At 42.0% G+C, this 27693-nt stretch overlaps 3 protein-coding genes across 3 annotated transcripts; 2 read left to right on the forward strand and 1 right to left on the reverse strand.

Moving 5' to 3' along the window:
• Positions 1 to 5756: 5756 nt before the first annotated feature.
• Positions 5757 to 12227, reverse strand: si:ch211-153b23.3 (uncharacterized). Its single transcript, XM_062466598.1, has 11 exons — positions 12202 to 12227; positions 10969 to 11157; positions 8346 to 9893; positions 8075 to 8167; positions 7771 to 7875; positions 7545 to 7654; positions 7247 to 7435; positions 6842 to 7004; positions 6472 to 6637; positions 6086 to 6180; positions 5757 to 5982 (listed from the first exon to the last, which is right to left on the reverse strand). Exons 2-11 carry the CDS (start codon positions 11120 to 11122, stop codon positions 5897 to 5899), a joined length of 2709 nt encoding a protein of 902 aa, XP_062322582.1. The 5' UTR covers positions 11123 to 11157; positions 12202 to 12227; the 3' UTR covers positions 5757 to 5896.
• Positions 12228 to 12457: 230 nt separating this feature from the next.
• irg1l (immunoresponsive gene 1, like) lies at positions 12458 to 17977 on the forward strand. The gene is made up of 6 exons (XM_062466724.1): positions 12458 to 12718; positions 13503 to 13557; positions 13983 to 14170; positions 14309 to 14401; positions 15721 to 15926; positions 16653 to 17977. Exons 1-6 carry the CDS (start codon positions 12701 to 12703, stop codon positions 17581 to 17583), a joined length of 1491 nt encoding a protein of 496 aa, XP_062322708.1. The 5' UTR covers positions 12458 to 12700; the 3' UTR covers positions 17584 to 17977.
• A 6765-nt stretch (positions 17978 to 24742) lies between these two features.
• LOC134036873 (tripartite motif-containing protein 16-like) lies at positions 24743 to 26135 on the forward strand. The gene is made up of 4 exons (XM_062482440.1): positions 24743 to 24751; positions 24857 to 24947; positions 25329 to 25388; positions 25530 to 26135. The coding sequence occupies exons 1-4, from the start codon at positions 24743 to 24745 to the stop codon at positions 26051 to 26053; spliced, it is 684 nt and encodes a 227-aa protein (XP_062338424.1). The 3' UTR covers positions 26054 to 26135.
• The last annotated feature ends 1558 nt before the right edge of the window (positions 26136 to 27693 follow it).

Here is a 27693-nt window from a genome sequence, read left to right on the forward strand (position 1 = left end):
GTGAAAATGTGACTTTCTGGGAATTGGGGCGATTGATTGCAAAACCGATTTTACCTTGTCATAGTTGAAAAATGACAGTTTGGTGTGTAAAATAGACATACAGTGAACCTCAAAGTCCATTGAAACCTCTTTCCTATCAAAATGTCACTTCTCACTACTATTTTGAAACTGCAACTTGCAAACGCTAGCTTTTGAAACAGTGCAACTTGTGACGTCACAAGTTGCAGCATCAACTTTGTCACGCCCCAAAATTTACATTTACCCGCCCTCTGGTTTTCTGGTCCAGGAACATAAACGGAGGTCGCGTAGATCTCCGACACTTTTTTAGCTAGCTGCGCGCTGCTCTGTACTTCCACAGGAATTACAAATAAGAAAGTTAATAAGTTTTCAAGATATTGAAAATGTCTTGAAAACTGCTTTAAAGCAGTGTTAGGAAGACTCTGAAAAGTGTCAGCATTCCCTGTACAGCCTGGAACACTGCATTTACGATGGTCCATTTTCAATATCCTTTAAAAAATTCCAAACTTTCTCCTTTTTAAGTCCCGTGGAAGTACACAGAGCAGCGCGCAGCTAAACTAGTGTCTGAGATCCTGGGCCAGAACACCAGAGGGCTGGTCTGTATGTAAATGTTGGGGCGTGACAAAGGTGATGCTACATTTGTGACGTCACAAATTCAGCTTTTTCAAAACCGATCGTTTTACAGCTGCAGTTTCAAGTCGTGAGATTTAGATAGGAAAGAGGTGTCAATGGACTTTGAGCTTCACTATATGTCCATTTTACCCACCGAACTGTCGTTATTCCAAGGGCTTAGGTTTGCATAGGGTCCATAGGGACTAGTCACGACAAAGTTTGGGAAAGACACAATTGTCCCCACCAATATTATTTGTCATAGTTATTCAACTATGACAAGGTAAAATCGGTTTTGCAATCAATGACCCCTTTAACATGGTAAATTGTAAGTGGGCTGATGAATAAAAAACGTGTTTAACAAGTCCCATTTACTTCAACAGTCGAAAGTTAAATGTTCAGTAGAACAATAGTCCTCATTAGGCTACAGTATGGTAGCTAGCATAGCCATTTCTATCTGCTTCACAATATTGCTGCCTAGTGTTATAAATTAAAGATCCTGTAAAGTGGACATGGAAACGAGTTTTAAGTTCGCCACACCACAGAATAATGTGTTATTAACTACCCATCCAAATTCGAATGAAAAAATAACACTGACAAGTATGTTAAATTAGGCTTTGAAATCGTGAAAAAATCAGCAGTCTTCTGCTGCTTGAGACTGGGGGGGCGTGTCACCTGAAGGAGCTGAAGCTCCGCCCCTCGCTGCCTAGTGCCTACCTCCGACCCAGATAATGGACGCTATGTCAAGCCGAACAAAACCGTATAAAATTCGAATTTATTTGTTCAATGAGTGAAACATACAGATGCATGTAAATGAAATGTTCCCCTGAGCTGTAACAGTAAAAATGGACACCAGAGACAGCAGACAGTGAGCTCTCCAACTAGGCTACTTCTAACACATTAGCTACCATTTCACCAAAATACCATCATTCTACACCGAATAGCCTAATATCAATTTAGCGGTTTGCACTTACTCATAGCAGAGATACCTCTGGAAAAGTTATCTAGTATAATTATAACAAGCACACAGAACTGAGTGATGAACTGCCGGCGGCGGTGGATGGTCCAGGTGCGACCGGAGGATGAACGGCCGGAGGGGCGATGCTCGGTACGGCTCCGCGCTGCAAGAGAAGCCGTGTGTTGGTGAACCCCGTATGTCTCTGGTCCATGTTAAAACTGTCCGCCGTGAAATGGTCAGTGCAGAGGCGGCTGTTGGAGTTAATCCGAAGCTTTCCATGAGCGTGGCTCTTCACAAAATCTATCCACCTATTTTTCCTTTTTAAATGGCGTTGCAGCGCAGCTGGAGTTCTTGCATCCAGGGAAGATGCAGTTGCGGGTGGTGGGAGACATCCTGAAGCTAGCTAGCTAGCTGATGTAGGCTACAGTACAGCAGGAGGAGCCATTCAGTGATCTGACGTAGATAGGGCGAAATGACGTAGATAGGGCATTTTTTGGCTCCGCCCATTAAAACCTGATCTGAAAACGGAAGAGAAACTGTTCTTCGGTTTAACTCCACATTTCAGGGTGACAAAGTTTTAGCGCTTTGCACATGCTTTCAGGAACTCATTTCACACGTATATAATGTACTTAGAAGCAAAACATGGACTTTACTTTACAGGATCTTTAATGTAATACATACATGTTAATAAAGTATCAGACATATATATAATACAACACACCAGTAACCAATTGATATTATGTGTTACCGAAAATGTCAGTAAATCGAGATGGTGCTGCTGTCTGTCCCGTCGAAAACCATTCAAACAGGTTGACAGCAGTGGGTTTTTGGAACTACAGCGAGCAACTTGAACCACGTGATCACGTGTCGTCGAGATCAAAGAGTGTCGTAACTCTCTTCTTATATGGCTCTGGCCGCGATTAGCTGCGAAGCGCTTGGAAGCGCCTTTTCTCGCCGCCTTTTCTCGCTAGATTATAATACTGGCATGGTATAATGGTGAGGCTAGATAGCTATGCTAGTGTAGCCGTCTGTTTATGGGTTTGTTTTAGATCACTTTATGTTGTGTAAATAATTATATACAGACACGGTCTTCAAGCACAACTTGTATTTTACTGCTTCTCTTCTTGACATAGCATTCCAACTCAATTCACTTTCTTCTACCGACGCTTACCCCAGCACCACGCACATGGCAACTCCCGAGGGACAAAACACCCCCTTTCCCGTAGAACATAGAAAGGTCGTTACATACGTTCCCCCCTCAATATGGAACATCCCTGTTCGAAAAGAAAAGGCATACAAAAACGTCACAAATCCTGGGAACAAATGCAACTGTATGCAGCAAACAACAACAGAAACCAGACACCCATGTCCACCCCAACGCATACAGATGACAACCCACGCACTCCCCAAATATACTAGATGACACATTAAACAAGGAGTTGGATGCCACCCAGAAAGAGTTAGAACTCTACAGAGTTAGAACCCACAGAGGTAGACTCTCCAAGGTAGAACCCACAGAGGTAGACTCTACAGCACACGATTGTAACGTAGCTTTACTTGAATGCCCTCACTGATAACGGAAGATAAATAAAACGTTTAAGCATAAAGTGTAGCAGCTTCCCTAACGAGTAAACATCAAATGAAACCTCTCTCTTCAAGCCTCAATACATCCTCCAAAAGTAACATCCTTCTTTTCAAACCCAACACACAAACTGAACATGTACAGTATGTTTCGTATATCCAACATGACTTTGTCGCTCCTCTAGGAGTTCCGAAGCGCACTCCTCGCCTTCTTGGGTCTTCATCACAATAAGTCTGTCCTCCAAAACTCGGGCTCCGCCCTCCGGGTGCACGGCTTCTACCTCTCCCCGATCTGTACATGAAGGGATCCACATTTCCAAGCCACATCTTGTCTGTGGTGCCTCTCAGTAGTGTTATGTGCAGATTAGAATGTATTTATTTGATTATTCACTTCTTTTCTTATCTGTCTCTCGTATACCAGACTCTCTCATGGAAGAAAGTCTCAATCTTCGGCGCACGTGTCACCAGCTAAGCTAGCACTGCTACTAGCCACGCCATTTACTTATCACAAAACAAAGAAAACTACTCGCAGTATCCGTTTAGTCCGGACAATCCCACCGCTGTCACCAATGTAGCCAAGCTTTTTGTAGGTTCATTCGAGATAACTTTATGTGGTCATGTGGACAATAAACACGGACACGGTCTCTTTGCACAACTTGTATTTTTCTGCCACTTCTCTCTCAGACATAGCATTCGACTAGCCTGGCTCTGCCCTCCTACGTACTTCCGCTCAATTTAGATTTTGCTTCTGTACTAGGTCTGGCCATGAGGTAAGTAAGTCAGATGTCTCCAGTTAATTTTCTACCGGCCAATCAGCGAACAGAGGGAGTGGCTGTCGTGCGCTAGTTTGTGTTGTAGTTCCGTAATGGCGGCGGAGAAAGATGCGAGCGAAGCCATTCGGTCCGTTGTGGCAACGCTGCCGAATATCAGCCAATCTAAAGCCAGAGCAAGAACAAGTTTTGCTGAGTTTTGTTGGTGGCCATGATGTTGTGGCCCTCCTCCCCACGGGGTTCGGGAACAGTTAGATTTTCCAGCTACGGCAGCTAGCTCTGTTACAGTAGTGGTGAAGGAATTGGCTAAGGCGAACGCTAGCGATTGGTTATGGCAGATCAGAGTGGCTCTGGGCAGATCCAATAGTTTTAAACTTCAACAGAGTACCCGCCTACAAGGAAGTCAACGCTTGTCAATGGAGCGAGGCCAGACTCTCTGTACGAATGAAATGTACGAGAGTCTGGTTAGGACCAGGCTAGCATTCGACCTCCACAGAGAGAGGCCGTCCGAATCAAAAAACCTTGGCACAATAAAAGCTCTGTAGCTATATTATAACTTCTGTCAACTGAGAGGTTTCACAATAAAATACTTTACACTAGCTTCTTATCAACCTAGCTATCCACATAATGGCAGACGTAGCGGTGGCAGTGATTGTCTGCTTTGCAGACGTAGCGGTGGCAGTGATTGTCTGCTTTGTTTGGCGTAGCGATGGTTGAAAGCTTTGTTAAAATTACCTGGCACTAATCACCCCCCATATCACACAAGCTAATGCAATGCTTACAAAGGTAATGTCGCCGCTACGTCCCGAATTCAAGATTCTATTGAGCTTCTGAATTTGTTAAAGAAGTGTCCTTTAAAATTGTACAAAGGATATGTTCACTGAAACACCTTTTAAATAGATTTAAATATAAATATTATGTAAATATGTATTATCTGGCTTTTTTCCTTCTTTGTATCTCCTTTATTATGTAAGTGACTATTTCTTTGTTGTATGTTTTCTTGCATATGTGACAGGTATGTAACAGATGTGGCCACGCTCCGTCACCAAGGTCTATGGACCGATGTTCGCCACTCGCTGGGCTCGAACACGCCACCTCTGACTTGCCAAGCGCGACCACTACTAGCTACGCCAACGTAAAGCTAGCTCTTCGTTGACACGGATGGCCTGTTATATACTTGAGGAGTGAGTTTCATGGATTCACACCCGTTACACATAATCTTAATTAAAAAAAAACGTCCCCGCTACCAAAGTCCCCACACGTAGGCTTACTACGTTGCTATGTCGCCGCCATCACCCCCATTGGGGACCAATGATAAAAAGTCAGAGACAACACGGACATTGTGGGCAAAGGTTGTCTACATTATATGCTTTTAGGCCGTGCAAGGGCACTTGTCACCCCCCCTTTACTGTGTCAGCTTTAAATGTGATCACAAAAGTGCAGAGGATGCTATGCAAAACGCTATGTCAGACAAAGAATAGACGCCATACAAAAAATTATAGTACATATGAACATGTTCCTTTAGCGGATTCAAATGTATATGCATAAAAGTTACTGGGTCACAGTCTTTTTAATTAACTTTTGTTTATTGATCATCATTATTTTTCTCACAAATTGACAATGTGAAAGCGCTCATGTTGACGTGCAGTACAAAAAAATATACAAACATCACCATCCACACCGAAACCACAACACAAACAGACTGTTTGGTCATATTCCACATAGTAAACAATAAAATCCAATAAATGTTACTAAATAAATAACAACACCTTTGACTAACTAAAAACTGAGAAAAGCAAGAGAATTTTTTTTTCCAACCAAACACACAATAAATACTTAATTTTGTATTTATAGATGAGTGGTTTGGAGCCTCTGACTCCTGGTGACCATGATAAGAAACAGGCAAAGACAGGTACTGGAGGAATAGATGAAAGAGAGAATGAAGGGATGAATCAGATTATCACAGCATCCTGCTCTTTACCCTTTCAAAGATCTGGTGAACCTTGGCAGCAGGAACACAACCTTCTCTCAGGATGGTGATAATACCTGAGGTGGAAAAAAGGACTTAAACAAAGCATTGCCTTAAAGTTGTGTGAGTACTTATCATGTTTGTGATGTAAGGAAGAACTAACTTGAATAGTTAACATACTTTCATCAATCTTCAAGCAGTTGACTACAGTGGAGGCTACCACCTCATTGGACTCCCCATCACACAGAACACCCTGGATCTTATGTCCTAGTCGGCTACAGCAAACACAGACAGAAACACATTTAGTCATGGATCAAATCATGACCCAGATAGCCGATTTAATGCAATGGTGTGCCACTATTGCTCTGAGAGGTTAAAATAAGGCACTGCACAGCAGCTTGTTTTACTAGAGGGACTGGATCTTCAAACTGAGAACCTTTTGTTGGGTATTGTCTTAAGAGTTTTTGTCATTCACCAACACATTTTTTTTTACACAGATAATGTTTCCAGGACTGGATTGAACAGATTTTTTTTTTGTTTGTTTTGCATGAACAGTATAAACTCACCTAATGACCATATCATGATGTGTACTGTCCACTTCTCCACTAGGATTGGCAGAGGTTATAGCAAGAGGACCGGTGATGTCACATAGATGTCGGTTCACGGTATGGTCTGGGACTCTAATCATGATGCTGTCCCTGGTACCCACACGATCGTAGGCTGCGCCCACACCTACACATACACATGCAAGCATCAGTGAATTGGCAGCAGGAAAATTCTCAGTATATATTTTTTTAAGAAACCAGATATCATTCATGGATATTCAGTGAACTGTACACCACTTTAGATTAGTACTTGTTCGAACTTGTCTGAGACACACTCTTCCTCCGAATGCCCATATACATAAAATATTATGGAATTTAATATCCTCCATACCCAGTTTTGAGAGCCAGTCTCCCTTGCTGACTATACAGCTTATTCCCCCGGGGTAGACATTTCTCATGAAATCCCAGAGCAGAGGGCTGAAGGGGGGCTTAGTAGCCATCAGCTGGTCTATACTGGAGATGCAAATACAGATCGGCTTCTCTGCTGGACGTTCCTAAAATAGGTCACATAGACACTTTAATTTGTTAAAATGTTTCAAAGACACGAGGATCATCTGGCTTATCACTAAATGTCAGTTGTGTAATGAGAGGATTGTATTGATATTATTATGGTACAGAATGTTTTACACATCTTACACAATATGTAATTGTCTCTACTCCTCATAAACAGTATGTTTACTGTCCACCAGTTTGCACCAATGTCATGATGCTTCTATGTCATCCCTGCAAATCTTACCTTAATGGAGTAGATTTTCTCGATGGCCTGTGGGTTTTTACAGGATACAGCCAGAGCATAGACAGTATCAGTGGGGATGCCACAAACTCCACCCTCATCCAATACCTTGGCAATCTTTAGGAGACTGCTAGTCAGACGAGAGTCAGCCACCTCACATGGCAGCACTGGAGCATTCTCCTTCTTTTCATACTGATAGAAGAAGAAATATCATAAGATAAGAAAGTCACGGTTTAATAAACACTAGAGGATCTTTTATCATCCGATAAACGGCTTGCTGGTCTTCTGACTAGTGCCTCACCTTGAGAAGTGGAGGGCCAATAGGGAGCAGTCTCTGGGCAAATATGTTGTTAACCAGGCATGCCAGCCCTCCATACAGACATATAATTGAGAACACTGCCAGCATAGCAACTGCAAGAATTACAACAATTTGTTTCCAGAATCAGAGTGGCAGCTGCAAATTCATTATGTATAACTGTCAAACCAATGTGTTATGTGGTGTGAGATAGATTAGAAGTGTTCCATACTCTCCAGTTGGTAAGGCAGATTTTTGAGGGTGGAGAGAAGGAAGCAGACCAGGATCACTTCCATAATGGTGGTCAGGAGCAGCAATACTACATTCCTGTAAGCAGCTGATAGAGGAAGACATGGAGGGAGTATGAAATAGTAAATAGTACTAAACTTCTAAATAATCTTGGTCTGTTGTTCTGTCTGTTTGGTTTACTGGTTAGTAGGGTAGATTGTTGTTCTGTTTGTCTACTGTTCTGTCCAACTGTCTGTTCATGTGTATGTCCTCTGTCTTAAATCCAATAAATCCAAAATTACACTCACCAATCAGCATGAGGAAAGCATTGACTATCAGGAAAGCAATGGCTCCAACTGTAAAGCCATGTACTGCCACATCAGATAGCCTGAGCAGGTGGCCTGAAAGAGGTTGTAGACAGGTAGAAAAGTCTTGTTGCATAGGATCTTACTGGAAGAATTCATCACTGTATATTTCAATACGTGGATTTAGGAGATTTAAGGCTATTACAAAACTTTCCCTACAAGAACAATATCATTATCAATGACACTTTTATTATGTAATTATGTAAGATCATACCTGCAAACCTGAACCATGTCCAGGTGGCCCATACAGCTACATAAAAGGATGGAATGACTGACCCAAATCTCAGGCCACCCCTGACCTGAAGCCTGCTAATGTAGAGCTGGATGATGGCTCCTGAGATCAACACCCAGGGGATGGTCAGATGGAGGAAGAAGTTGTTCTGATTAGAGAAGCTGGTGTGGAGGGCTGACAGTGCTGCCACCCCATTGGTTAGGTAAAATAGAGCATCTGGGATTTGGTTAGGGATGGAGTGGGGCTGGGTTTCACCCTGTCTTCCAGCCAGAGCTGCCCTCAGTCGCTCACTGGACACAGGCTGTGGCCCAACAGGAATCAGGGTCTTCTCTGCAATAGTGTTGATGAGACGAGAGAAGGTTCCATAGAGAGAGGCTGCGGTAAAGAGAGAGCAGGCAACCCCGAAGAAGATGTAGTACCCCTGAAGGGGTATCTGGGGTATGGAGGAGATAGAGAGAAGGAGGAATAGAAGATTGTGGATCAACTCCAAGGTGTCTGTGTTCAGGCTCACCAGGATCAAAATCAGGGCTGATGCTACAAAGAACCAGTCGCCCACCATCGGTGACCGGCCAGCCTCTTTTGCGACGTCATGCACTATCAGAGTTGATGCCACAAACTCTTCCCACGACTTGATCAGCCAGTACGAGGCATGGAGGCCAAATTTGGTGGTGTGATACCCGTCGAGGCGCAGGTGAGCATAGTAGGAAGAGAAAAGCTGGGCAGTGGAGACAATGGAGATCCAGACGGCACCGAGAGCAAAGGATGACACATACCCAAAGCTATAGAAGGCCAGAATGAAGGATGATACAGTATCACAGAAGAACCCTAGTGCCATTGGCTCGGCATACTTTGTATTCTTCTTTTTTTCCTGTCCCAAACTTTGGACGCTGCCAACATTGGATGTTCCTAGGAGGAGCACATTGAAGAGAGGTGTGCCAAAGCCCTTAAGGATCAAACGTTGGCCCAGGCCTTTGACAAGCAGCGCTGCAGAGCCATACATGGCAAAAAGGAGGATCAGAAGCTCAAGGAAACCAGAGACCACAAGGGCCCAGCCGGCTACAAACCCGACCGCTTCAAAGAGTAAAGTAGCTGTGATGGCCCCAAATATAAAGGGCATGATGTAGTTGACGGTAGCAGAACAGAAGGCAAGGAGGAAGGAGAGGAGGATGTAAGGGACCAGACCTGATATAGCAGTCTCTTTGATTGGCAGATAGGACAGCCAGACTGGAGTAGCTAAGGTGGAGTTCAGAAGGGCAGTGGTCATGGACACATTGGTGGTTATGTTAGGGAACATAGGCATATTGTTCATAAGGCCAGTGTCTGTGGACACATTGAGAGTGATGTTGACAGGTAACAGGGTTGTGTTGCTTAGTTGGTCCTTGGCTCCAAGGAATATGCGTGTGGCACCGTAACTGCCCCACAGGCTGGCGTAGCCAATGAAGGCTGTCCCACTCAGGTGATCATACTTGCGGAAAGAGAGAAAACCAGCCACCAACTGGCATATGCCACCAATCAGGATTAGGTGCACACCTGCAATACAAACACCAGGTTAGTCCTCTTAAATACAGCCAAATGTATAACAATATGGCATTCCTGTATTCACAATACACTAGAAGTAGAATAAGAGCAGGATGTTTATGTGGTGAGTAGGATTTATTTTTTATTGTCTTCTATTAAAGTCCCTGTAAAGTGACAATAAAATATGTGTTGAGTTTGTCACACTACAAAAAAATGTGTTCCTAACCACCCAGCCAAATTTGAATGATAAAAAAAAATCTCCAAGTATCTCAAATAAGTTATCAAAATCTTGAAAATGCGGAAGGTGTTCAACTGTCAAATATCGCTATAACAAAAGGGTTAGACTCTACAACAAAAACTCTACAACTCTACAACAAAGATGGATGCCCCTAGCGGGAGTTTTTTTTTATAATTCAGTTAATTAAACATTTTAAATAGACTTCAGCAATTAACATAAATTATGTTATTTTGTTCAGTTGTTTGTTCAGAATCGTGATCTCTATTTATCCAGAATCGTGTAGCTGTAATACATTACATTACATTTACATTAAGCAGACGCTCTTATCCAGAGCGACTTACAGTAAGTACAGGGACATTCCCCCCGAAGCAAGTAGGGTGAAGTGCCTTGCCCAAGGACACAACGTCATTTTGGCACGGCGGGGAATCAAACTGGCAACCTTCAGATTACTAGCCCAACTCCCTCACCGCTCAGCCATCTGACTCCTTAATACATAGCTTGTGTATGTATCATTTCGTTCTATTTAAGTCATGTATAGAAGGTAGGGCCTGAAAATGACTCAAGCCCAGGGGCCCCCACCACCCTAAGTACTGCCCTGACTACATAGTTCACAGACTTTGTAATGTGTTGAAGCAATACATTTCTAACATGTTTATGTGCTTAGACTACAAAAATAAACACTTAAGGACTTTAAATGTTTCCTTTATATAGAGAAGTGAAGGGACGACTTAAGTCTTTAAAATAACTGTAAAGAGGCTGCATATTGATTTGACAAGGGCCGAGAAATGGTTCTGAATCTGAATGTGATAATGAACTTTGATGAAGAATTTTTTTGGGGGGAAGAACTACCTGCTAAAATGTTCTCCACCCCCTTAGGGTGGATGCCAGTGTATGCCGTGTGAAAGTTCTGGAGAAGGACAAGGAATGCACTGATCCCATTGGCCAACATGCCCAGAACTCCCGGCTCGCCATAGAAACTGGCTGGAAATTCTGACGATGACATGATGAATTGGTTGTCAAGCTTCTGATCTTGTTTAACTGAAAAAGACAAAATATAAGGCCACAGGAAGTCAAGTCAGTTTATTTATAGAGCACATTTAAAAACAGCCAATGCCGACCAAAGTGCTGTACAAATTCATAAAATAAGGCAAAACAACAATAATTTGGAACAACAGACAACACAATTACAATAAGCACGAGTGACCCTAAACTGACTCAAAAGCCAAAGAATAAAAATATGTTTTAAGACGAGACTTAAATGTCATTACCTTACCTAAGATCCTAGTCATTGCCCAGAATTCCTGTCCCTTTCAGTATAACATTGAAATTAGTATATTGTAGATGTGTGCATCTACAATATGGAGTTAAAATAGAGTTGGACTTAAAATAGGTTTCTGATGACTACTGTTAAAGGTTATACCCAGACCATACAAACAGATAGACACCATAATGCCACTTATATCATAGTTGATCAACTAAAACAAAGATGATAGCGCCCTCTACATCTCTATGTGAAAATAATGAAAACACAAACATTTGCTAAATCTGAATTACAATTAAAGAGGGTGAATTATGAAAAATACCCTCTTACACAAAATCACACTTTTTTGTACACACTTTCCTCTTTCCCTTTCTCCCTCAGAATGAACAGTAAGTCCCAGTTAAATTCCTTGCAGTGCTAAGTCATAGGTGTGCTGTCGGGTTTCACACCCTTTATGGAAGGGAGGGAGATGCCTCTTTTCCATCAATTCCAATAGGTGGGTTAGAGCCTCACAAAAATTAGTTTTTGATTCTGCTGTGTCAGACAATACAGTTTGATACCCTGGACATCTGAGTTGCCACAGTCCAAGTGTGGGACAAGCTTCTCTACAGACAGGTACTGTTTGTGTTGCTCTTATTAAACATTAAAATAAAACTGGAGTACAGGACTAAGGACAGGACAGAAACAGAAGAGAGAGAGTAGAGAGGGGTTATCTAAACTGCACTGAATGACATGTCACAGACAAAGAGAATATGATGTACTCACTGGGAGACATAGAAAAAAACATGACGAGCTTGTTAAATAACAGAGTAGGGACTTACCTGGTGAGGATGCTCTTTGAGCTGAAGTTTGGAATCAAAAGGAAAGTTTATGATAAATATGCTGATCTCTGAGTAGGGAGAGGAGGGAGGAGTTACAGAAATCCCCAGTGATCTAGACCACCCCCTTAGCCCCAGCCCCACCCCTTCTTCTCAGAGTCATGAGATATTCACACCTCAGGCAATCAACTTCCTCCTGTGAGGGTGATGGTGACAATGAGGTTGATGAAGGTTCTGAGAAATTCTTTAGATTTTTTTTTGGGGGGGGGAGTGTGTATGGCCTTTGTCTGTACAGAGTATAAAAGGCAGGATCTCACCTGGGAGACACAACATCACCTTAAGCATCCAACCAATTTCAAGACTCCAGACTTCGGCATCGCAATAAGTCTTACTTGAGAACACGGAGGACAAAGTGAAAAGGGAGGAGAAACTGACTGAAGCCAAAACAGACAGAAAAAAATAATCACACTTAAAACATCAACAATAGATACTGCAGATCAACATGCTCTCTAAAGTAAAGGTAAGCATCTATTGTTCAAATCCATTGTTGATTGCATAATGTGTTTTATTTATATTTATATCAAGTCCTTACAAAAACTGAGTTAATGTACAACAAGGGTTTCTATTGTATTGCCTGTGAACTTCAGTCTAGGTTTCAGTTTCTTAATGATGGATAAGTAGTTGTAGTAATTGTGTTTATAAGCCGGGTGTTGATTTGTGGAGTTTTCCTCGTACACCTGGCATGACTACAGTCTTATCCTCTGTCTCTATTTCTGACATCTGTTTGCTCTGCTGAAACACATTGTTGAGTTGTGTCAACAGCAGTAAATGCTTAGTCACAATTATGTCAAATGAAACAAATAAACAGGTAAAAAACAGGTGTTATTTATTATTATTAATAAACAACTCTGAGTATTATTGGGCCTAATCTTACAAGAACCCCCCCCAAAAAAATCCTAACAAAAGGCAAAGTTCTTGTTGAAAGACTCTTGTGACTCTGAAGTACTGAAGGGTCTTCCTGTGTTGATGAAGAGGATGTGTGGTTGTGCCAAAGCCTCTAATGACACACCTGTCAGCATTTTTGAAGGGGGCAGAGGGTCACTTTTCTCATCTTCCCTGTTTTGATTAATCTCTTACTCTAAGCACAAAGAGACATGTGAAAAATATTAAAAACTATGTTCAATCAATATTGTGATGTTCTTTATCAGCTTACTCTCTCATTCTGTCTTTCTATCCGTCTCTCTCACACTTTCTCTCTCACACTTTCTCTCTCGGCTCTTTGTCACTTGTTCTCTCTTTTTCAGAGAACCATCAGGCCAGTGTACTCTATGAGAGGACTCCACAAGTCAGCCCTGGACGGTAAACTATATTCTCTCCCCTGCTTTTCCCCAGTGTGATAGAATGAGTGACTGTCACTGTTTGCTTCAAATGAATCTTTAAGTCTTTCTTCTAGACTCAGCTGTAAGGAAGCTGTGCTTTGACAGTCAATATTAGTCTAATCTTTACATACATCAATGTTGGTTCTGCACTTCAACTTTGACTTGAGACGAGTAAATGTGCTGAGTATGTTTTAAACATTCCTCGCGACTATGCTCACTCTCCTATGTTAAACAGCTGTCAAATGAGTGCTCCAGGCATTTGATATAACCTATGCTTTGTGTGTGTCGCATTGTCCAGAAATGCATACAAAAAAAGAGACTATCTTAAAACTAACAGCATCAATTCTAATTCACTAGTTATTCTTATGTTTACTCTCCCTTCCCCTCTTTCCCTTTCCTCTTCAGTGATGGAGCACTCAGCCCCAGAGGAAACAGTGACAGCCAGCTTTGGGAGATTCATCCAGGGAGTGCAGAACCATCAACTTTCCTCCACCCTCCTCCATCGCAGTAAAAGGATGGTGCTGGACAGTATCGGAGTGGGAATCCTGGGAAGCACAACTGACGTGTTCCAGTTGGCCCTTAAACACTGCCAGGTGAGGTGACAGACAGACAGACAGATCAATCTATCAATCCGTGGTTGATCGTGACAGAATGGTTTGAGCTGGAACCAAAGACTTCATTTAATTGGTACTGCACTTTTTTGATCTTCTGTCTTCTCTCTCTTCCCTCAGCACATGTACGCCCCTGATAATGTCAGCTCTGTGTACGGACGCAGGGGCACCAGACTTTCACCCACATTAGCAGCTTTTGTCAATGGAGTGGCAGTGAGTAGAAACAAAAAATAACTACGTTTTTTTTAAACGACAAAAACATGTTAGTTTTTTTGTTGTGGTAAATTAGGGTTTATGGAAAAAGCCTTAAAAGATTAAACAATTCCAATGATCACTGCAACCATACCTCTACCGATTTTCCAGTGGTGGAATATTTACAATGTAAGCTGATGTTTCAAAGGGCTTTGCGGCAGATGTGACAGTAAATCGTTTTGTACACATTTTAAATGGTTTGAGTGCCGACCAAACCACCACCATGTCCGAAAATGTCACAAACATAAATTGATACAAGATTGATGCCCCAAATACATTTCATAATCTTTAAGTATAACATTCAGCAACTTCAGGAGGTATACCTCATATTCCAATATGTCTACACAATCAAAGTGCCTATATATTTAGAACAAACATGACTCCACATCATACGGGAATGTCTTCTTTGTCTATCTGTACATGTGCATCCCCTTGAAAAAGGTCAGTCATATTATCCCTTTTTAAACCCAGTTTCATTCAAACTCTGTCAGTCTAGCCTGTTATGCTAGAGGCAGACATTGTTCGTCAAATCCTCCACCAGCATACACACCCAGGCAAAAAAAAGTATAATTCTCCAGAAACATCACAGTAAGAGCATACCATCTGCTGGTTGGTGATGACAGATTAGGAAACTTCCCTCACCAACACCAGTCCCTGCACATTTTTCTCTGGTATTGCTTGCTTAAGCAACATCAATAGGGTGATTAATTGCACTGTCAAATTGTTCTGTTTTTGTGGCATACCTGGCTAAGGTGGTGTTAATACAGGGGCGGCTGTGGCTCAGGGGGTAGAGAGGGTTGTCTGTTAATCGCAAGGTTGGCGGTTCGATCCCCGACTCCTCCTAGGTCATGTGCCGAAGTATCCTTGAGCAAGACTCTGAACCCCAAGTTGCTCCCGATTGGCAGGCCGGCGCCTTGCATGGTAGCTCGCTGCCGTCGGTATGTGTGAGTGAGAGTATGAATGGGTGAATGAGAGGCAAACATTGTAAAGCGCTTTGAGTGCCGCTAAGGTAGAAAAGCGCTATATAAATGCAGTCCATTTACCATGTTAATGACAGGTGATTAATTGTGTGCATGGTTAGAAGATTCAAGATCAATTACTGGAGTGGGTAGAAGCATTAATGATGAGATATGTGATGACTCCTGTGACACTTCGTTCCAGTCTTCATACTTTGAAGCTTTCAAACGAAAGCGTTCCCCATGATGTTTACAATTATGACGCCAAATCGATACCCACCGTTTATAACCGCAAACACAATGTTTCCTCCTGTCTGTCTCAAGGCTCACTCTATGGACTTTGACGACACCTGGCATCCTGCCACCCACCCCTCAGGTGCTGTACTTCCTGCTCTGATGGCAATCAGCGACATGCTCCCCAAAGGCAGCAAGCCTAGTGGACTGGATTTCCTGGTGGCCTTTAACATAGGGATTGAGATTCAGGGACGCTTGATGAGGTTCTCCCGCGAGGCACATAACATCCCTAAGAGGTGAGTGTCTTCATCCAAAACCCTTATTGCAAAAATATTCTTTCACCCAAAGACCTATAAGACTCAGTTTAATCTGCATTATGGAAGTCAGTCAAGTGTCATAAATGTTCTGAGAAACCTAACAAGTACTGAGTGTCCAGCCAAGACAACATAGTATATTTGCCTGTGCTGAGCAGTGCATTGGAGTCTAGACAGGAAGGTTTGTGTAGTGTCCCTGTTGGTCTTGCGTCTTTAACTAGCGTTAATATGGGGTAAAGACTCTATGTGTTTGTGTGATATCCCTACGCCCAGAAACAAACTATATATGACACTTAACTAAACGTATTTGCCTGCACTGGGAGAGGCTGTATGCATCACCCCATCAGATTTGCCTCCAGAAATGTCACTGTGTTTACACACAGTCAATTGACCATCATAACCCTCTCTCCATTTATTTGGTTTATGAAAATAAACCACAGTGAAAATCTGTTATTTCCTTTCCATGCCCCTAAAATAATCTTCCTTGTGCATTTATGCACAGTGCCTTTATAGCAGAGCATGATGTTAATTTTGTACAGTGGGCACCTGTATTCACAAAGATGAATGACTGACATGCTGACACACCAAAGACAAACCTTTCCAAACCTGCAAAATAGTCATAGTTTTAGAATTGGTAGCTCCATAATATGACCTAACTTCTATCTCTCTCGTTCTGCTCCTCTTTCACCATCTTGCCACCACATCCAGGTTTCATCCCCCCAGTGTGGTGGGCACCATGGGCAGTGCTGCTGCCTGTGCCCGCCTTCTGGCTCTGGAGCGCACACAGTGTAGCCACGCTCTTGCCATTGCCGCATCTCTGTCAGGCGCTCCAATGGCTAATGCTGCCACCCAGTCCAAACCATTCCACATCGGCAACGCTGCACGGCTGGGCCTGGAGGCTGCCCTCTTGGCCTCCAGGGGCCTTGAGGCCAGTCCGCAAGTCCTAGATGCCATCCCTGGAGTTGCTGGCTTTAGCGCCTTCTATGAAGACTATGTCCCCCAACCTTTAATCTCCCCAGAGGAGGAAGAATATCACAGCTTCTTGCTGGAGGAACAGGATATAGCGTTCAAACGTTTCCCTGCCCACCTTGGGATGCACTGGGTTGCCGATGCTGCGGCCTCGGTCCACAAAATGCTCATGGGCGTGGGATCAGGCCCTATGGCCCCTGGCATGGTTCAAGACATCTTACTCAAGGTCCCCCGCTCCAAATACATAAACAGGCCCTTCCCAGAATCTGAGCACCAGGCACGTCACTCCTTCCAGTTTAATGCCTGTAGCGCCCTGCTAGATGGGGAGGTGACTGTACAATCCTTCTCACCTTCTGCTCTCCACCGCCCGGAACTGAGCGACCTTCTAGGCAGAGTCCGCGTAGAGCATCCCCACGATAACCCTGCCAACTTTGATCTTATGTATGCTGAGGTCCAGGTAACCCTAGTGGGAGGGGATGTGCTGAAGGGGCGGTGTGACACCTTTTATGGTCACTGGCGCAATCCACTGACGAATGAGAGCCTGAAAAGAAAGTTCCGGAACAACGCAGGGGCGGTGCTTTCTGAAGAGGAGGTGGAGCATCTCATTGAAACAGTGGATGATCTGGAGAGGCTGGGGGACTGCACTCCTCTACTCTGTCATATGCTGTAAGACTGGCCTAGGGCTAGAGTTAGGGCTAATGCCAGTGCCAGGGTTATAGGGGAAAAACACAGCTACAGTGGTAGAGCATTTGACTGGCATATCAAAAGGTTGGAGGTTGGAGGAGCATCTGCTACATGAATACTTAAATTACATTAAAGAGTGCTACAGAGCTTGGTGATGGTTGTGGTACAGCATATGTATCCGTCCACCTCTTTTTAAGCTTACTAGGGGAACTTTCCTTATCGCATATTAAACGTCAGATTTCATGTACAATAAACTGTAGCATTATACTGTATATATACTATATATAACAATATTTTAGTTTTTTATGACTGCAGGCATACTCCATATGTGAGTGGTGGGAAATCTGGAACATTAATATGACTTTGATATCTATGTTTGGTCTTGTGTTTTGTATAAGTTCTAATAAATATTTGAAATTGTTTTAAATATTTTGTTTGATTTTCTTTTAGAATTGTGGGCCAAACACCTTTCTATTTGTATGTTCATTCACAGGTTAACCACCAAAACTACAAAAAGGATAGTTTGTAGATAATATAAATAAAGTCTCTCCATGGAGGCTACATTATAATTTTATGACTTTAAGGTTTAGACAGCACAAACCCAGTCATTATATTTTTGCCTTTTAAAAAGCACACAATATTTTGGCACATTAGGCTGCTAACCACATTGTAAATACCTCACCAAAGACAAACTATTACATACCTATATCTATCAGGAAGTTAAGTTACACAACAGTAAAATACTTCATTGGGGGCCAGCCAGCAAAGCCATTGAGTTTCTGACTTTTTTTATTACTAAGCAGTGCCCGTCTACAAACGCGTGCACATTTATTTCTCCCGAGGTCCATGGCTTGATTGTTTAACTTACTTATGCAACCGTGTACTTGATTTAAAAAAAATTGGTACAATTGGATTCCTTGAATCAAACCAATTTCAACACTTTTGAGTCATTACCTCAATTTCCACTTTATTGGATTGGTCCGCCACGTTGGATTTCATGAAACATCCCCTGGGGGGTGCTGCAACAAGCAAAAATGTCATTTGGTTAATAACTGTTCAAGTATTTTGCATACAAATATATATTCTTTAGCATGCGAATACCTTGGTAAATATCAAAGCTGAGACAGACTTCATTGAGATGTCTACCATATTTGCCTTAATCAAAATAAATTAAAATACCAACATATTTTATCCAACCTTCACCAAACCCAGCACAGATCATCTTCAGAATAAGCCGTCACAAAAGTTCTCGGATGCATTTTTGCTTTTCATAAACATTCATCCATTACAACCAAATCAAAGGCAAACTACCCCAAACAGGATGTGAGCTCATGTCTGTTCTTTGGTCTTTGGTCAAAAGACAAAACTTCCTATCAGTGCTTATGGCCATGCTTTTGACATGATCAGATCAAGTTGCCATGGCGAATCTGCTCTGCTGAACTGCTTGCCCCCTTCATTGATGCTTGCAGCTGTATTTTACCACTTGTTTTTGCACTCTACAGTATGTAACTTTCATTGCTATAACATCCAATAGACTAGAGGGTACAATTTCTGGGGAAATTGTAGGGTGTGCTTGCTTGCGTCGGTTGCACAGGGGTCCGTTTTTTACATTACATTTACATTCATTCATTTAGCAGACGCTTTTATCCAAAGCGACTTCCAAGAGAGAGCTTTACAAAGTGCATAGGTCACTGATCATAACAACGAGATAGCCACAAAACATTGCGAGTAGCCAAAACATGAAGCACACATTGTGAACAACCAAAGTAAGTGCCCAAAGGGAAGAACCATAAGAGCATGTAGTTAAACAAGTTACAATTAAACAACATGAACTGCTATAAGTGCAAGTGTACCTGTGGAAAAAAAGACAAGCAACAATAATAAAAAAAACAACAATATATCACAGCGAGTACAAACAATTTTAAATCAGTTACCACTAACCACAAGAGCAACATTTTTTTATGACATTTTTACAACTGATATTTCTGTATATTTTATATAAAATGCATAGGGCCTACTTATTATTTATAAAGATTACATAGATTTAAAAGCATCTTTTTTTTGCTGCTCATTTACAACTGAAAATACGAGTGAAGTGCACAGGGGTCCGTTTTTGAATGACATTTTTACAACTGATTTCTGTATATTTTATATGAAAATGCATACTTATTATTTATAAAGATTAAATAGATTTAAAAGCATTTTTTTTGCTGCTCATTTACAACTGAAAATACGAGTGAAGTGTAGAATGAAATAGATGTCTTCTCATTTCCCCTGCAAGAGGCAGCCTCATCGTTGAATCAAAACGAATAAATTTCGTCAGAAATTAATTCGTGTAAAAATTGACCTAATATCTATGACTTAAACGTCATTTTAAGTTTTTCCCTTCTCGTGATATTTTCAGGCATGTAGCCTACTCATTGCATTCATTCATTAATAAAGAACCCCCTTTGAAGATTATTCTACGTTACCCGGCAGTAGAAGATGGAATCGCGATTCAAACAGTACCATCTGCTAACTGAAAATATGCCCCCCAAAACGTAAATAAGCTTGACATTTATTTATTTAGTTCATAAAAAGCTCGCAGGTAGCGATCATTGTCAGTAACAACGCAAAATGCGATATAGCCCTGTGTGGAGAAGCTGCCCCGGTAAAATGTACTACTACGGTACACTACTGCTGTGTTTGTCTTGGTAGCGATTGCGTTGGTTGAATTGGATTTAACGTTCCGTTGTACGGTTTAGGCTGAAATTAATTATTTTCATGAACAGATTGACAACATTTAGGCTGTGGCAATGAAGTTCAGGTTAGTAGTTAGATAGACTTTTGATTTAAGTAAGGGTAGTGCCGAACATGTTCTGTCGCCGTTTGACTTCCTAAACAGCTGTGTAGTGTAGATGTTTTTGTAGTGTGTCTCGCGTAAGCTACAGCGTTGCAGTGAGCTACACTGGTTTGAAACCACAGGTAATGGTAATTTCACCAACAAATCGTTTACTAATGTCAGAATAAATCCTACAACGAAAATGTATATGTGAGGAATGTTTATTTTAACGATTGAAAACAGATAACGCTACATCATAGACCACTGTAGTATGTGTTGCCCGGGCAACACAAGCTAATGTCATGATGCTAATACTTCAGTGAAATAGTAGACTACTGTTTCCGAAAGTAGATGTACTTCCTTAATAATATCAGCTTATACTGTACATTACACATCACAATTGTGTGTCATATCACAAAGTAAAATGAGTAAATAGTTATCACCCTGGCCTCTTTGCTTGTGGCGTTTCTGCAGCTGCCTTGCAGTAAAGCTATAGTTAGCCTAGCTATCCCCCAAGTTAACAGATGCGAAACGAATGTTCTGCCAAAGGTAGTCACGCGTGTTTTCGTGACGTTAGTGACGTTAGTAACGTCAGTGACTGTGGCTAGCAAATTAGCCACCGTTAGCTTCACTTTTCGCCACAAAAACTTAACTTCAGCCTAAACCATGCAACGGAACTTAAATTCCAATAGAAGCAACTCAATCGCTACCAAGACGAAACTTTTGACACCTACGTTGTCTATGTAGGCCAAATATTGACTGAGTTTTAGGGGGGCAAAAAGAAATAAAAATAATAATATATATGTGAGAGAACAAAGGTTGTGCTCTCGCCGAAGGCTTGAGCACACCCAATTAACTGTATGTAATATCAGTGCATCACTTAGTTCAAAGTTTCTGAATGTTATTATTAGCCTTCTTTTTTATTTTACACAATTGTAACAAACATTGATAAATTCCTGGAGTCCGATGGAATTGATTTTTCTTACTATAAATCCAAATAATTCTACAGTAAGCAAACAATTCATTACCCTGACTCATTAACACATCATGTGTTGTCTAACAATCTACTTAATGTGCAGGGTAACACAATCTGTTGTGAATTATTGTGAATGTTGAGAAATATTATTATTACAGTTAGCCGGTGAACCGCATACTGTCTGTGTGTTTTTCTTAATCAATCAACATCACAGGGTAACACACAACATAACTAGTTTATTAAGACTGTGAACAAAACTCTAACAGTAATCCAAAATACACACACTGGATGTATCAACGTCTCTCCCCCATTTTGCACTCAACAAGTGTCAAAGGGGAGCTGGAGGGTTGGATGATTGAAGACAACAAAACGTGTACAGCCAATCTAATAGGTAACCCAGAGGACTACTGCTATAAAAACTAAAACAAGATTAAATATGAACTTGCTACGGCAGACTTGTCTTTAACCTTCGATGGACTTGAATGTAACACCTTTTGCTAGGCCTAGAACCATAGATCCAAGTTACACAACAGCCAAGTTCAGGGGAAAATGTCCAGAGACATAAAAAGGGGAGGGATCAGGGTCAATGTTGTAAAGAGTACAATATTAAACTGTTGTGGGAGGGGGTGGGGTGATGGGAAGAGATGGTGAAACATTTCCTTCTTCCTTGCTGTCCCTTCTGTCCGAGTGGAAATATTTTTAAAGTCAATGTGTGACTATAAATCTAGACAGGAGGAAATGGGGGCACTTTCCGAACAGAATGAGTTTGGTCACAAGCTAGTGTGTCAGCCCTACCCCTTGTTGGGGAAAAACTAACACTGTAACAGGCCAGCACTACTAGACCACACCATGTTGGAACAGTTGTATCAACAAAGAGGTGCCCTGTGCAGCTTTAAGCTCATATTAATAAAGCAGTTAAAGAGCCTTTTATGAATGTTGGGAGAACAAACAGTGCTTTGCTGGGGTACAGGCAATGTTGGAAGATCCTCATACCTCCTTACATCTCTTTATACCCAGCCTTCACCTCCATCCATCCATCTCTTCATGACTTGGCTTGGATGGTCTGGCCTGTTAGTCTAATTTCCTGATTTCCATCAATTCCCTGAAGATTTTAATTGTAAAACAATACTGATAATCACAATTCCTTCAGTGGTAGGTAGCAACACAAGCTGAAGGCTGTTGTGCTGAGCCCCTCCCTCATCTTGTTTCTCACAATAACACTGCTGCATCCAGATCTCCGTTTTAATAGTGTGGGAGTTTCCTGGTAGTTTAAACTCAAGTATTTTTACAGTATACAATGACAACGCACAAAACAAAGCTTTGGATTGTGTGCATGTGCTTTGTCTTTCTGCAATTGAAGCTCAACCTATGACGTTTTATTTTCTGGGTCAACCATCATCAACCAACAGTCATTACTTATGATCTTCTCTGACATCATTGGCATTAGGTCATAAGTTCATATTGTTCATGGAACATCTTCCTTCCCACTGCACAACAAAACATTAATGAAAGTGTGGCTAATTGTGGGGAACAAGGAACAAGGAACACTGCCTAGCTGGATGACTGCTTGACTGTAACTGTTGTCTCATCACAATGTTTGACCAGTTGCTGTAGTCATTATTAACCTACCAATAATTTATTAATGGCTTCAAGGCTATATTCATGGTTCTGTGAACGCTGAATCCTTGAAACAGTGGCAACACAGAACACGTTTACAGACAAGGAGCAATGAATGATATACAAACGCTTTGTGTTTGTTCAGCCTGGAAGCTCACATTCCAATGTTACACACACACGTTGCATTCCATGTGTCTTTTCATAACCTAGAAGGCTTCTATTGGCTTCTATCTCTTTTCACCAAGCTCTTCAAGTGTTCAAGTACATATAATATTTGTATGCTACATTTTCATTGGCACAAGAGAGAACACACATTTTAAGATCATTTGTCACAATAGGTTCAACACAAACTGTCGTTGAAAAGGTAAACACACGACAACATTTTTTAAGGCTGACAAGGAATGTGGAACATTTATCTTTAATACAAGTGTATGTCAGTTGATCATCATACAGTATATTAGACACAACTAACACATTTAAGCTTTACTGTTCTTTGAGTAACAACGTTGGCAGAAGCTGAAGTGTCATGTTATATTCCAAAAATGCTTTTGGGACATAGTAATGACACTTAATAGTGTTTAAAGTAGGGCAAAAAAGCTGAAAAACAATGATTGAGTGAAGACTGCAAACATTTTATGTTTTGCAGTTGTTGCAAATAATTTAAGAAAGAAAGAAAATATATAGCTACACACTATACAGTCTGAGAGGCACCTTCACAATGCTGAACTGAGGATACTGGAAACGACAAAAACTGGAAACAACAAAACCATTTACTGTCAGAAAACTACATCAGTGACAGTCTAGTACACCGGTTCCTTTGGAACTTGTACATAGTTGGAGACCTCAATGAGGTTGTGATGTGGGTCTCGGAAATAAAGGGAGGTAATGGCCCCTACTGCTCCACTCCTCTCCACCGGTCCCTACTCTACTGACACACCACAGGCCACAGGCCTCCTGGGTGAACAACCTTTACACACAATGTAGGTATACATGATGTTATAGTCACAAATCAGCAACCTGAAGGTGTTTAGCCACAATGGTCAGGGGTGTTTTGGTGATGAGATACAGGTCAGCTGACCCAGAAGTGGGACACTTGGCCTTGGGTTCAAACTCTTTGCCCACCTCATGTAGGTTGAACTTCTGCTGCCCAAAACCTAAAGCCTTACGATTCCCCTGGAAGAAGTACACAAATATTGCCATCTAGTAAGTGTGAGAAAGTCAGAATGTCAATCATTTAAAAGGCTCAAGGTGGCTATTCTACAAATATTAATCGAATCCTACCACCTAGACTGAGAAATAAAGGCAGATTGCCAATCATTCAAAGGCTCACTGAGGCTGTTCTCTAACAAATACAAATCTTATATTGCCATCTTGTGGACATTATAGGTTGTTTTTACTATTCTTTAGATTTGTGGAAGTGATGGAGATGTATATTACCCACCTTACCGAATTGCAAATGGTAAAATGTTTTTTTTTGTTTACATTTTATTTATTGTCAATGTCACACAATGTCAACAATTCGTTTTAAGGTAACTTTGGAAAAAATAAAAGTTTCTCTTTTTTCTTTTATAAAGGACCGCTTTATAAAAAATGCATGAGATCATCACAGGTTAAAACATAACATGAAACTCAATGCTGACGTTTTTTATTTATTTAATCAATCAAATATTTATCTTCTGAGGGAGTGTAAAATCAGACCCTCTGGGATAAACATTAATCAGACAAAATTAAATGAGTCAGGTAGGCAGTGACTCCTCCCCCACTCTCTCTTTCCAGAACTACCAGTCTCTCTCCAGTACCAATGTATCTCCACATGTCCCCAGCATCTCTGTTCCTCCTCTTCAGTACTTCAAACATGTGACTGAGGTGGTCTCTGAGCTGAGAGAGAAACTAGAGGAGCTGATCCAGAGAGAGTGGTCCAACATCTCCACCACAGGTGAGCTGGTTAAACACAGCAGGTCTGGAGGAACAGCACATTAAGCATCACCCAGATATCATGTCTGGCTTAATAAGTATGACACAGTTATAACACACTAAGACTCAACACTAAGAATAGAGACCTATAACATGAGCACATGTTTGTACTAACTTGACTCTGATAATAAAGACTATGTGTTTGTTGTACTGTAGGTGTGTGTCTATGTATGCGTATGTTTCTCTGTGTGTGTATTTCTGTGTGTGTGTTTCTGTGTGTATGTGTGTCTGTGCTTGTCGTGTGTCTCTGTGTCTGTGGGGGGGATGACGTGTTTGTGCATGCGTGTATGTATATATATAAATATGTGTGTGTGTTTGTGTCTGTGTGTGTGTGTGTGTCTAGTCTCCACAGTGGATGTGTTCCTGTCTCCAGAGCCCAAGACCAGAGCAGACCTCTTACAATGTGAATCTCTGAAGTGTCCAGGTCTCTCTCCACTGACACATGTTGAAAGATGAATCTGATCCAGAACAACAGCAGCTTTAACATGGGGATACATGAATGGACGTGTTATTATCTCTGATCTGGTCTCTTCTCTGCTCCCAGATTCCTGTCAGCTCACTCTGGACCCAAACACGGCACATGCACACCTCTCTCTGTCTGAGGAGAACAGGAAGGTGACAGAGCAGTACCAGCAGCAGCCATATGCTGACCATCCAGAGAGGTTCACCGTGTTCAGTCAGGTGCTATGTAGAGAGGCTCTGTCTGGACGCTATTACTGGGAGGTGGAGTGGAGAGGTGACTATGTTTACATAGCAGTCTCATATAAATGCATAAGCAGAACAGACGAGAACTCTTACTTTGGTTTCAATGACAAGTCCTGGATGTTACGCTGCTGTAGTGGTGGTAACAGGTTCATACATAACAGAGTTAAAACTGCAGTATCAGGCCCTCAGTCCTCCAGAGTAGGAGTGTACCTGGATCACAAGGCAGGTACTCTATCCTTCTACGGTGTTGTCTCTGACACAGTGACCCTCCTCCACAGAGTCCAGACCACCTTCACACAGACACTCTACCCTGGGATTTGGCTTTACTATGATAACCGTGCAGAGATTATGAAGCTGTGGTAGAGGGTCTTGTAGAGGAGTGATACCTTCATACCATCATACAGAAACCTGTTTCTGGTTTAGTTGGTTTATAATCATTGTTATTTTGTTCTTTAATTACAGCTGTAAATTATTATATTGTGATTGTATGTGACTGCTGTTTATGTGATCAGTTCATAGTTGTCTCTTTGCTACTTGGTGGACCTGAACAGCTGAATAAAGACGTGTGAAACAAAGACCATCTCTCATTATTTAGACTGTTGAAGAAGGATTTGTGTTTCTGACTCCTATTCATCTACAGTCTCGCTCCCTGTCTCCATCCCTCCCTTTCTCTCCTGTTCTCCTTTTCTCCATCTTTTTTAATTCCTCTTCATCACTCCTTCTTTCTCTCTCAATGCAATGTTGCACATTCACCACCAGAGGGCAGCGCAATAACACAGGTCATTTGGATTGATTTCACTCTGGAAACACAATATCTGGACCCTCCCAGCCCTCATCCCTCTCACTCCTTACCTTCATCCCTCTCCTCCCTCTTTACTTCTTGCCCTCACTTCATCTGTTGGTCTTGCAAGGTGCAGACCACAGATTACTGAACACAATTACGTAGTAAGAATGGAGACAAAAGTAAACACTGCTTTGATTGGATGGGGAAACACAGATATTCAGAGTACTGAATTAGTAGAGCTTTTGCAGTGCTCTGCATCTATGTTTGTGGTCTTTGTTTGGTCAAGTTTGCTTTATTTACCAACAGGTCTGGACGACGCAGTCAACCTGGCCCTCCAATTCACACTACAGCACCTGGACTCCCCAGCATCCTACGCCAGGACCCTGTTTGTGGACTTCAGCTCTGCCTTCAACACCATCATCCCTGCCCTGCTTCAGGACAAGCTCTCCCAGCTGAACGTGCCCCACTCCACCTGCAGGTGGACCACAGACTTCCTGTCTGACAGGAAGCAATGCGTTAAGCTGGGAACACAAGTCTCTGACTCCCGGTCCATCAGCACCGGATCTCCTCAGGGCTGCGTCCTTTCCACTCTGCTCTTCTACCTGTACACCAACAGCTGCACCTCCAGTCATCCATCCGTCAAACTCCTGAAGTTTGCGGACGACACCACCCTCATTGGGCTCATCTCTGGTGAAGATGAGTCTGACTACAGGTGGGAAGTTGACAACCTGGTGACCTGGTGTAGCTAGAACAACTTAGAGCTCAATGCTCTTAAGACAGTGGAGATGGTTGTGGACTTCAGAAAGAATACAGTGAAGCTAATGGTGGTTAATTAGCTGGCCACAGTAAATAACGTCACAGACCCACGCTCGATTACCTCAGAGCCATAGAAAAAGATTTGTCTTATGTCTGAACCCGCCGCCCGCCCGCCCTTCCGTCCCAAAAGTGAAGAGGAATGTGGGCCATCAGATTAATAAGGTGACATGAGACAAATCTAATAAGGTGAGGTGTCCTTATTAACCCTTGTGCTGCCTTCGGGTCATTGTGACCCATCGTCGTGTTGTGACAACTTTTCATAATACAAAAATAAAGTGAAACATTTTCTTTTATTCCTCGCGCTGTCCTCGGGTCGATGTGACCCTCAGCAGTGTCTGCGTTGTCTATTACGACACCGCCACCCTCGCGCTGTCCTGGGGTTGTTGTGACCCACCACCGTGTC

This window comes from Osmerus eperlanus, chromosome 1 (assembly GCF_963692335.1).
Source record: "Osmerus eperlanus chromosome 1, fOsmEpe2.1, whole genome shotgun sequence".
Taxonomy (NCBI): Eukaryota; Metazoa; Chordata; class Actinopteri; order Osmeriformes; family Osmeridae; genus Osmerus; species Osmerus eperlanus.